This window comes from Garra rufa, chromosome 17, assembly GCF_049309525.1.
Source record: "Garra rufa chromosome 17, GarRuf1.0, whole genome shotgun sequence".
Lineage (NCBI taxonomy): Eukaryota > Metazoa > Chordata > Actinopteri > Cypriniformes > Cyprinidae > Garra > Garra rufa.
In genome coordinates this window covers 18,463,236-18,474,610 of record NC_133377.1, presented here as the reverse complement: position 1 = coordinate 18,474,610, position 11,375 = coordinate 18,463,236, and the positions used below count along the sequence as shown (strand labels likewise).

General features: G+C 44.1%; 1 protein-coding gene across 1 annotated transcript in view; it reads left to right on the top strand.

Annotated features, from left to right (window-relative positions):
* The first annotated feature begins 233 nt into the window (after positions 1–233).
* The window catches only part of LOC141289315 (retinoic acid receptor beta-like), a 169,158-nt gene continuing 158,016 nt past the window's right edge, over positions 234–11,375 (top strand). Inside the window, exon 1 of the mRNA XM_073821436.1 lies at positions 234–411. Within this exon, the coding sequence (XP_073677537.1) occupies positions 234–411 (178 nt within the window). The remainder of the gene's footprint in view (positions 412–11,375) is intronic.

The following is an 11,375-nucleotide window of genomic DNA, read 5'->3' as shown; positions in this document are numbered from 1 at the left end:
CTTAATGTGTTTCAGATTAATGTACTACTAGAAGCAATGCCACCGTGTGACAGCAGGCCCAGTCATGTGCTGTGATTGGTGTACTCTGGAGGAGAATATCATGCAGTTCTGCCCCCTGGCACGCTAAGAGCCTTTTAGAGGATTTTTCCGATGGAGATGAGGAAATACGTCACATCTGCCTTGAAGAGAATGAACCCTGATCCTTTCTAATTTACCTTCGTCCTCCCTGAGGAATGAAGACGGTGAGCCGAACCCCAGCGTCCAGCTGTAGTTCCACGCTCGTCCAGATGAGGCGCTACAGAGCGGGAGTTTATCCCTTCCTGTTTCCATCAGTCATCAGCTCCCTAAACCTGCCCTCCCCAACGCAGACACATAACACCCTCAACAGCAGAGGAAGCCCATCTCCTGTGGGTAAGACCGACAACATTCGTTTAGTGCATGTTCTGCCATCATTCACAAATGTCTAAACCAGTGTGCCAGCACCTGAAGAGAGCATTAACAGCATTTTGACACTATTCTTGTAGAGTCCTTCAAGCAAAGGGAGGTTCTATATTACAGGATTGACTTGCTGCTCAATGTCTCATTAATCTCATATTACAGCTCATTAGCATCACTGACTTGTGTGCATGTGTGTGGTGTATGTTGATCATCTCATCTTGGATGATGCATGCTTTGGAGAAACTCCCGCCACTCTAACATGTACAGTTTAGACTGCAAGACCACAAGACATACAGGCCACGTATACACTTCAGCTTAATTTGATTGTCAATTTAACTTTAAGTGCTTAATCCTGTTCTGTAAACAAACAGTTCAGTCATTTATATGAGTGACTGAACAGTGTGTACAGAACCGAACAGCTAGTTGTTAAAAACGTTTTAAATGCATATCAGAGTTGTGGGGCAAGATGAAAAAAAAAGGCAAATAAGGCAACAAGCCTTTAAAGGGGTCCTAATATGCTTTTTGAATTTTAGCCAGTGTGTGTTGTGTATGTTTGGGCATAAAAAACATCTACAAATTTACAAATCTCAAAGTCCACTCCAAAGGGAGAAATTTTGTTTTTGAAAAATCCCTTTTCAAGAACTACAACAAATGGCTCCATTTGACTACAGCATTTGTTTTCCGGATGCTATCATGTCACAATTGTCAGGGTTTACTGGTGGTGGCAGGCGTTAGAGTGATGACTCGAGATGAACAGAAGTCGATCCAATGAACGTGTTTATTAAACATCAACTTGAAGAGCACAAAGACCAGTAAACATAACTTCAAGACGACACAAAGCAAATGGAAAAGGAAACGACTTATAAAGGGTGAGACTGATTACAAACACAGGTGACACAGATGACTAATAATCAAAGACAGGTGATACAGATAATGATTAAACAAGGACTAAACCAAATGATCAACAACAGACGGGGGAAGACAGAGGGAGAAACCAAATGACCAGTGCAAAACAAAGACAAACAACCAGAAACATGAGGATTTTCGTGACAACAATACAGTCCATTAGAATATCATTCAAATAAATCTTGCCTACGGAAATTTGAATCGTTGGTGGGTGGGTAGGGATGAGGTGGTGGATTCGTCTAACTTTAGTGATGTAGCATAGACAGCCGCTTCTGGGATGCTTCAGCGAGCCACAAGGCTGCTCGCATAAACGCAAGCATTGACTAAAGTGTCCGCAAACTGCTCCTGTAGCCGTGCTGGAGCCGCGCCGTTGACGTGTGCAGTAAATAGGATTGAAACACATGTGGAGCCGTGTCTGATGTAAACACAAGCATTGACTAGGGTGACGATCATCGGTGTCCGCATCAGAGCCGCACCATGGACGTGTGCAGTGTGTTGTAAGAGATTTATTCATCATACAGTGTAGATAGCTTCGCTAGCCTTATGCTGGAGCTGGTTTCGGGCATGTAAACAATTAAATAAATTAGCACAATAATGATAATCATCAAAAACAGTGGATACCAAACGCGAGAGATAGCAAAACATAGCTATGGTTACAGTGTCAATCATCAAAATTGAGTTCAATTCATCAATCATCAAGAGTGAGTTATCTTACGTACATACACAAAAGATTGACTAGTCTGTAAGAGAAACTAATTTTCAAAGTGAAATGGGGTTAAAGCAGAAGAACAAACACATTTCTCTCAAATTTTATTTTCAAAGACTTTAGAGACAGTAATTCAAACTAGTTAATTATGGCAAATTATGTGATTCTGAGGATACAAATGACATAGTTTCTAGATAATCACCCTGGTGTAATAGAGAAATTGGAGGAGAAGAAGCAAGAGAGTGAGGCAAAGGAAGTGTGAACACAATTCAATATGACAGTACAAAAAGACTGACATACTTGATTTTATGGCCTCTCTTTCTCTCTCAGTGAGGCATTGCTGCAGTGAAGGACAGATTAATTATTGATACAGAAAGAAAGTCGTTCAATCTAGAAGTGAAATTTTCTGCTTTAAGAGACCTAACTCTCATTAATTACAGTTGGGGATCTAATGTGGCCAGTCTAAGGCTTAACCAGTGCTGTATTAACCACAGTGATTGTGAAATGATTACTGTCTGTGCTTGACATTGAGCTCAATGGTGTATTGGGATGTTTTGCATTGGGTATTTTATTCTGTAAATTAGTGAGAACTAGTTGTCACAGCATGTTTGCAAAAGAATGTAATTAGGAAGTCTTGGTGTGGTGTCAGTGTGGAGGCAACCAAGATATATAGAAGGGAATTATAAATCTATAAATCTATTGTTTGTTTTTTTTTTTTTTTTTTGGGGGGGGGGGGGAGGTTGTTTGGGCAGATATAGGATTCTCACAGAGATATTGGCATGTACTGCATTTTTTACATTTCTTCCTGACAAAAGATCCCTTGTTAAAGAAAAACCCTTTAGTATGCTTTCAAAGTACTTTTAACAGAAATACTATACTTTAAATATATGTGAACAGTATTTTAATTGTAATTAAATGCAGGTGGTTCCGTTTAAATTTATATTAAATGCAATTAACTAAAGATAGCTTTTTAATCTTAAAACAGTATTGTACATATTATAATGTAATGACTGCTTCTGTTGTTTTTTAAAGTGATTGAAGTAAACTTTTAGGATAAACTAAAAATGACTGAATTTGAAATAAGAATAAAACTTTTTGGGGACACAGTGACTGCTGTCATTGATAAGTTTTAGCTTATTCCCTCTGGTAAACCATTTTTGTTCTCCCTACGCACAACATGCCTTGAGGGAACCAGAAGAATGATTCTGCGTCCTTGGTGCTCCTGTCCAAAGATTGGGGTTGCAAATTCACTATACAGGTGCATCTCAATAAATTAGAATGTCGTGGAAAAGTTAATTTATTTCAGTAATTCAACTCAAATTGTGAAACACTTGTATTAAATAAATTCAGTGCACACAGACTGACTAGTCTTTGGTTCTTTTAATTGTGATGATTTTGGCTCACATTTAACAAAAACCCACTAATTCACTATCTCAACATATTAGAATATGGTGACATGCCAATCAGCTAATCAACTCAAAACACCTCCAAAGATTTTGTCACAAACGGGACGACCAAGAGTGAGGATCCAAATGCAAGGCTTTATTATGATGATCGTAGACAGGCAGACAGGGTCGAAAACACCAGCAAACATGAACAGCAAAGATAATCCAATAGCGTAATCCAATAAACAAGTGTGGGTCAAAATCCAGGTGGGCAGTCCAAAGGAAACAATGAAATGAAAACAAGAAACTAGAAAACTATGACTAAGACTGGGAAAACAAAAAAACAGAACTATGGCTAGGGAAAACAACAAGGAGACTGGGAAAACCTGGGAGCAAGGAATAACGCTTGGTAAAGTCCGCAAATGCAAATCAATACTTAGCGATGTGTGTGTGTGCTGAGCTGGCTTTTACTGCAGACAAACAGGAAGTAACCAGCGAAGCAGCAGAGGGAGCAGCAACAGTCTGTGAGGGGCAAGGCTCCCTCTGCTGGCCTGGTGTGACAGATTTCTTGATCCTTCAAAATGGTCTCTCAGTTTGGTTCACTAGGCTACACAATCATGGGGAAGACCGCTGATCTGACAGTTGTCCAGAAGACAATCATTGACACCCTTCACAAGGAGGGTAAGCCACAAACATTCATTGCATGTTAACAGAAAATTAAGTGGAAGGAAAAGTGTGAAAGAAAAAGATACACAACCAACCAAGACAACCGCAGCCTTGAGAGGCATGTCAAGCAAAATCGATTCAAGAATTTGGGTGAACTTTACACGGAATGGACTGAGGCTAATTTATTGAGATGCACCTGTATGAGCCTTCTCATGCACATTGACCTGACAGCTAAGGCTTGGTGGGGTCCTGCTTAGGGCCATTCCTGATGTGTTGGGCCAGAAATGGAGGTCAGGCCCCCCACAGAAATGCATTAAAAACCACACAAGAGTGTAGATGGTCACCGGATTCTGTCCAACGAGTTTTGCTGCACGCTCCATTTCCGGGGAGATTCATTGTGCATGCTTTGTCTCGCTCATGTTCCGCATATCTTGTTTACAGAACACAGGGTATGTCTTGATTCATGGAGAGTTCAGAAAGACAAAGTCTGCCTTCCATTAGTTGTCTTGTTCTTGACATCTCACTAGAGAAAACCCCCTCTTTAAGGTGTCTCTAAGCTTTGAAGTGGTGTTTCTTTACGTCTTGGTGCAGCATGGAGTGAATCTAATTCACTGCTGTCACACCAGGCCAGCAGAGGGAGCCCTGCCCCTCACAGACTGTTGCTGCTCCCTCTGCTGCTTCGCTGGTTACTTCCTGTCTGTCCTCCATAAAAGCCAGCTACACACACACTCTCACTGCGAAGTATTGATTTGCATTTGCGGACTTTACCAAGCGTTATTCCTCGTTCCCAGGTTTTCCTAGTTTCTTTGTTGTTTTCCCCTTGCCCTAGCCATAGTTCTGTTTTTGTTTTCTCAGTCTTAGCCATAGTTCCCTGTTTCTTGTTTTCATTTCATTTGTTTGCTTTGGACTGCTCACCTGGCTTTTGACCCACGCTTGTTTATTGGATTACGAACTTGGATTATCTTCGCTGTTGATGTTTGCTGGTGATTTCGACCCTGTCTGTCTGTCTACGATTATCCTAATAAAGCCTTGCATTTGGATCCTCACTCTTGGTCGTCCCGTTTGTGACAGAATACTTCGCCACACCCGGATCCAGCGGCTTTATTCACCACCAGCATCACAACATGGACCCGTTCGACCAACTCCTGCTCCTCCGACAGGAAGATCGCCCGGTCAAGGAATATGTTCGCCGTTTCAGTGAGTTGTTGCATAAAATACCATTTTTTGATGAGGTTTACCTCAAGGACTTATTCCGTATGGGACTGAATGAGCCAACAAGATCAATGCTGCCTGGAGGGGAATTCAGATGTACACTGAAGGACTTTTTTGATTATGCGCTGTTGTTATCTGGTTCTCCGTGCATGATGGAACTCACAGAGCCACAGCACAAAATGTCTGCCAGCCTAGAGCCTCTGCACAAGATGTCTGCTAGCTTCGAGCCACAGCACAAGATGTCAGCTAGCTTCGAGCCACAGCACAAGATGTCTGCTAGCTTCGAGCCACAGCACAAGACGTCTGCTAGCTTCGAGCCCAAGCACAAGATGTCTGCTAGTTCAAAGCCTGTTCATAAGATGTCTGCCTTTCAGGAGCCCGTTCACAAAATGGCCGCCTTTCCCGAATCAGCTTTCGGAATGACCATCCTTCCTGAGTCCGCATTCAAGATGGTCACCCGATTGGACCCAGCTCACAAGAAATCTACCACGTCTGACTTCTCTCACAAGATGGCTGCCACCCCAAGGCCCGATCACAAGATGGCCGCCATCCCCAAGCCTGTTCACAAGATGGCTGCCACCCCCAAGCCTGTTCACAAGATGGCCGCCATCCCCGAACCCGATCACAAGATGGCTGCCGCCACTCCAGAGTCTGCCCCCAAGATGGCTACCATCCCAAGGCCTGTTCACAAGATGGCCGCCGTCCCAAAGCCTGTTTTCAAGATGGCTGTCCTTCCCGAGTCAGCTCATAAGATGGCCGCCTTTCCTGAGTCTGCACCCAAAATGGCCGCCCTTCCTGATCCTGTTCGCAAAATGGCCGCTCTTCCAGACCCTGCTCACAAGATGGCCGCCGTTCCAAGGCCCGTTCATAAGATGGCTTCCGTTCCTGAGTTCCCGGTCAGAATGGCCACCGCGCCAGAGCCTGCTGCAAAGATGGCCGCCACGCCAGAGCCTGCTGCTAAGATGGTCGCCACGCCAGAACCCGCTGCAAAGATGGCCGCCACGCCAGAGCCTGCTGTAAAGATGGCTGCCATGCCAGAGCCTGCTGCAAAGATGGCCGCCACGCCAGAGCCTGCTGCAAGGATGGCCGCCACGCCAGAACCTGCTGCAAGGATGGCTGCCACACCAGAGCCTGCTGCAAAGATGGCCGCCACGCCAGAGCCTGCTGCAAAGATGACCGCCACGCCCATGCTTGCACACAAAATGGCCGCCACGCCTGAACCTGCACGCAAGATGGCCGCCATACCTGAGTCTGTTATTAACATGGTGGCTACAGCGTCAGACTCTCACCCTTCCAGGACGTATCAGAGACTAATGTCTAGCTTGGAGGACCCCCCACTGCTGTCAGCTCGTTCAGCTGGTCCCTTACTGTCAGCCAAGCCAGCACCTGCTAACACCACGTCAGTCAAGGCAGCATCTGCCAACACCACGCCAGCCAAACCAGCATCTGCTAAAGCCACGTCAGCCAAGCCAGCGCCTGCTAACGCCACATCAGCCGAGCCAGCATCTGCTAACGCCACATCAGCCAAACAAGCGTCTACTAACGTCTCGTCTGCCAAGACAGCGCTCACATCAGCCAAGCCACAGCCTGTTCATTCCATGTCTGCTTCTCTTGAACCTGTACCAGCCGCCGGTCCTGCCAAGACAAGTCACGTCACAGTCACTGTTCATGTCGAGTCAAATCAAGACACGACTCCACTTCAAGAGTCACATCAAGACACAGCAGTATCTCCTGAATCATGTCCAGCCGCCGCTGTCCCAGCAAGACCAGGTCAAGTCTCAGCTGTTCCCCCAGAGCCAACTCAAGTCACAACCACTCCCTCAAAGCTAAGTCAAGTCACTGCTACTCCTGTCACGCCCAATCAAGTCACAGCAGTTCCTTCCAGGCCAGATCACGACTCACCCGAACACCCTGAGCCAGGTCATGTTTCACCCAAGCCACCGGTCCCAAGCCATGCAGAGCCAACGCTCCCAAGCCATGCAGAGCCAACGCTCCCAAGTCACGCAGAGCCAACGCTCCCAAGCCTCACGTCCACTGACCCGGAGGGCATTCCTCTGCCAACTGCATTACCTATTATGGCAATCGCCATTTTGAGTGTGTGGGCTGCACACTGTGCCCCAGTGGCCTCTTCTGCCCATGAGTCTGCCCACAAGTTTGCTCTGGAGAGCTCTTCTGCACGCAGGTCCGCTGCGCCTATACCTCCTTCGGAGGTGGCGTACATAGCGGAACTTCACGCTCTGCCCGCTCCGCCAAGGCTTCACGCTCTGCCAGCACCGCCAAGGCTTCACGCTCTGCCCGCTCCGCCTAGGCTTCACGCTCTGCCCGCTCCGCCAAGGCTTCACGCTCTGCCCGCTCCGCCAAGGTTTCACGCTCTGCCAGCACCGCTAAGGCTTCACGCTCTGCCAGCACCGCCTAGATTCCCTGCTCTGCCTGTTCCGTCTAGACTCCTTGCTCTGCCTGCTCGGCCTAGGCTCCCTGTCGTCTCTGTCACGACCACGACAGCCATTCCTGAAGTTCCTGTCTGCCTAGTCACGGCTATGGAAGCAGCGTGCTCCTACGAATTCTCTACTTCTCTCCTTGCTCTGTCTGCCTCCTCTGTCTCTGCTCTCCCCAGGTCCCAGTCCCTGATGCGGCCGCCTGTTCCGCCCTGGAGGGCTCCTGCGCCTCCTGATCCGCCCTGGAGGGCTCCTGCTCCTCCTGATCCGCCCTGGAGGGTTCCTGCTCCGCCCCGGAGGGCCGCTCCGCCTCCTGCTCCGCCCTGGAGGGTTACTGCGCCTCCTACTCCACCCTGGAGGGTTCCTCCGCCTCCTGCTCCGCCCCGGAGGGGTCCTGCGCCTCCTGCTCCGCCTTCGGCTCCGCCCTGGAGGGCTTCTATGCCTCCTGCTCTGCCCCGGAGGGTCGCTAAGCCTCCTGCTCCGCCCCGGAGGGCTGCTCCGCCCTGGAGGGCTCCTAAGACTCTTGCTCCACCTCAAAGGACTGCTCTGCCTCCAGCTCTGCCCTGGAGGGCTCCTGAATCTCCTGCTCTGCTCTGGAGGGTCTTTGCCCAACCTGTTCTGCCTCAGTCTCCTGGCCCCCCCACCGCTCCCCTGGACTGTTTCTTCCTGTTGTTTTTTAGAGCGTCTGGAAGCCGCTCCTTGGGGGGGGGCTATGTCACACCAGGCCAGCAGAGGGAGCCCTGCCCCTCACAGACTGTTGCTGCTCCCTCTGCTGCTTCGCTGGTTACTTCCTGTCTGTCCTCCATAAAAGCCAGCTACACACACACTCTCACTGCGAAGTATTGATTTGCATTTGCGGACTTTACCAAGCGTTATTCCTCGTTCCCAGGTTTTCCTAGTTTCTTTGTTGTTTTCCCCTTGCCCTAGCCATAGTTCTGTTTTTGTTTTCTCAGTCTTAGCCATAGTTCCCTGTTTCTTGTTTTCATTTCATTTGTTTGCTTTGGACTGCTCACCTGGCTTTTGACCCACGCTTGTTTATTGGATTACGAACTTGGATTATCTTCGCTGTTGATGTTTGCTGGTGATTTCGACCCTGTCTGTCTGTCTACGATTATCCTAATAAAGCCTTGCATTTGGATCCTCACTCTTGGTCGTCCCGTTTGTGACAACTGCCCTGTAGGTTCAGTGTTGGATTTTTCTCAATTAAGCTCAATTAAGGTATATGTCACAGTTATTGCTGCTGAGCATGTTCCTGTTATAAGTATTTCTTTGGGGAGACCCTTTCTTATGTCTCGGTTTAATACAATTGGAGAATTGCAGGCCTGGTGTCTTCCTCTTTTCATTTTTTGTTTTTTCCTCCTCCAACTTTTTAATTCACAAATTGCATTACTGGATGTGGCTGTACTGAACAATGATAAATGTGACCACACTTTTAGAACATTGGGGATTTACACTGACCACATGAAACGTGATGTAATTCTGACAAGTTGTTTGTTTGCTTTGTTGGCCATAGAAGAGGTTCTGCTGCTACAAAGCAAAGCTTGATAAATTGAGTTACGAATGCTGCATTAAAAGCCTGTAGGATTTGACTTTGCCCTTCCACACTTTGTAGCTTTTGCAAATACAGACTTAGTGGTAACACTTTATAATAACGTTCAGTTGTAAGTCTTTTATAAGTGATTGGTTAATGATGAAATAATCATTTACAAAACATTCACAAATGATAATTAAGTGATATGCTAACAATTTGTGTATGTTTTGTTAATTAATTTACAAGTCATTTACAAATTAATTTACAAAGAATTTGTTAATGATGAACTAATTATTTACAAAACATGACTATGTGTTTATAAATTATGAATAAGTGATATGTTCATTTTATTGTAAGTACTATGCTAACGATTTACCCATCTGTCATAAATTATCTGAAAAATGGCATTATCTGAAAAATCATGAAATAATCAAACAGATCCTTAGTAAATGGTTAAAAATTACTAGTTAACCCCTTTACTGTCACCCCCCATTTTTTAAGTTTAGCCAAACTTAAATTGTAATTCATGAACACTTTGGATCTAAGGTAGGTCTCTTTTTAAAGAAAACAATAAGCAGATTAGGGCGTTATAAAACATCTTTACCCTCACCAGTCAGCCCTTATATTGCAGTATTCACACTACAAAGTATTCAAAAGCTGTTGATGAATAAATAATGAATAAATAATTTACAACACTTTCTGCATCCCCTAATCTAAAGTGTAAACTACTCATCAGTTGTAAATGTTTTACAAACCGCCGGTTCCAGGTTGTGTGGGTGTCAGGTGGGTATACACACTGTGTGAAAGACCTTTGAAAAATTAGTAAAACATTTACAACTGATGAATTGTTTACACTTTAGATTAGGGAATGCAGAAAGTGTTGTAAATGATTTATTCATGATGCGATCTTCAGTGAAGGATAAACATTTAAATGATTGATATTTTAATTATTTTTAAGTGACAATATATTAATTACTAACGTATTAACCACTTACTAAGGATCTGTTTGATTATTTCATGATATAGTATGCTACTTTTTTAAGATAAATTACTACAGATTTGTAAATTGTCAGCCTATTACTTAATAATCATTTGTGAACGTATAATCATGTTTTGCAAATTATAAGTTCATCATTATCACTTGTAAATGATTTATAACTTAATCTACAAAACATATATAAAAATACTAACACATCACTTATTAATCACTTATGAATGCATAGTCATGTTTTGTAAATGATTAGTTCATCATTAACTAATAACTTGTAAATAACTTGTAAATGAATTAGCAAAACACACAAATTGTTTGCATGTATCAGAAGTTGATCTCTCTTTGCAGTCTTCATTATATTGATTGAAGCTGTGCTCTAGCGTTGCCCTCTTACAGTTACACATACATATTACATTCACACTGGTTCACAATGAAGCAAGTAAAGTCAGATGCATAAAGATGAAACTATAGCTTCCGAAACCTAAAGTTGCTTTGCTGTCTCCTGTCTACAAAGGAAGCATTTCAGAACCTCATAAATTGGACAGCTCTTTGTGGGCATAAGTTTGACTTTTTAAGAATACTTTTGCTACTATTTTATGAAACTGTGAATTGGACAAACTATTCTTTTGTTCACATATTGTTTATATAACCTACTATACAGGGAGGTTGCCATTTTCAAAAGTCACATTCAGCATATATGTGGTCTACACTTTATGCACTAGTTGCTGCTATATGTGGTATTGTGGTAACAATAAGGTGACATTTGTTAACATTTGTATTACAGTTTTTTTCAATCGCTAACAAGTGCTTACCCATACTTAAGATACTTTTTCTAAACTCTTAACACAGACTCACACCTACAAAACACAATTGGCCAAATGGATAATTTTCTTCTCAAAAATACATTTTGTTAAATATATACTAACTCTTCATTTCGAAATAGAACACATCTTTCTCTGCACACACTAACTTTACCAAAACACTGGAAATCTGACTCAAAATGAAATTATTCTGTCAAAGAATAACACTTGTTTTCACTTCACAAGGTACATGCAGTCAATCAAAGTACACCAGGTTTCAAAATACTGGCTATTGTTGACATTAC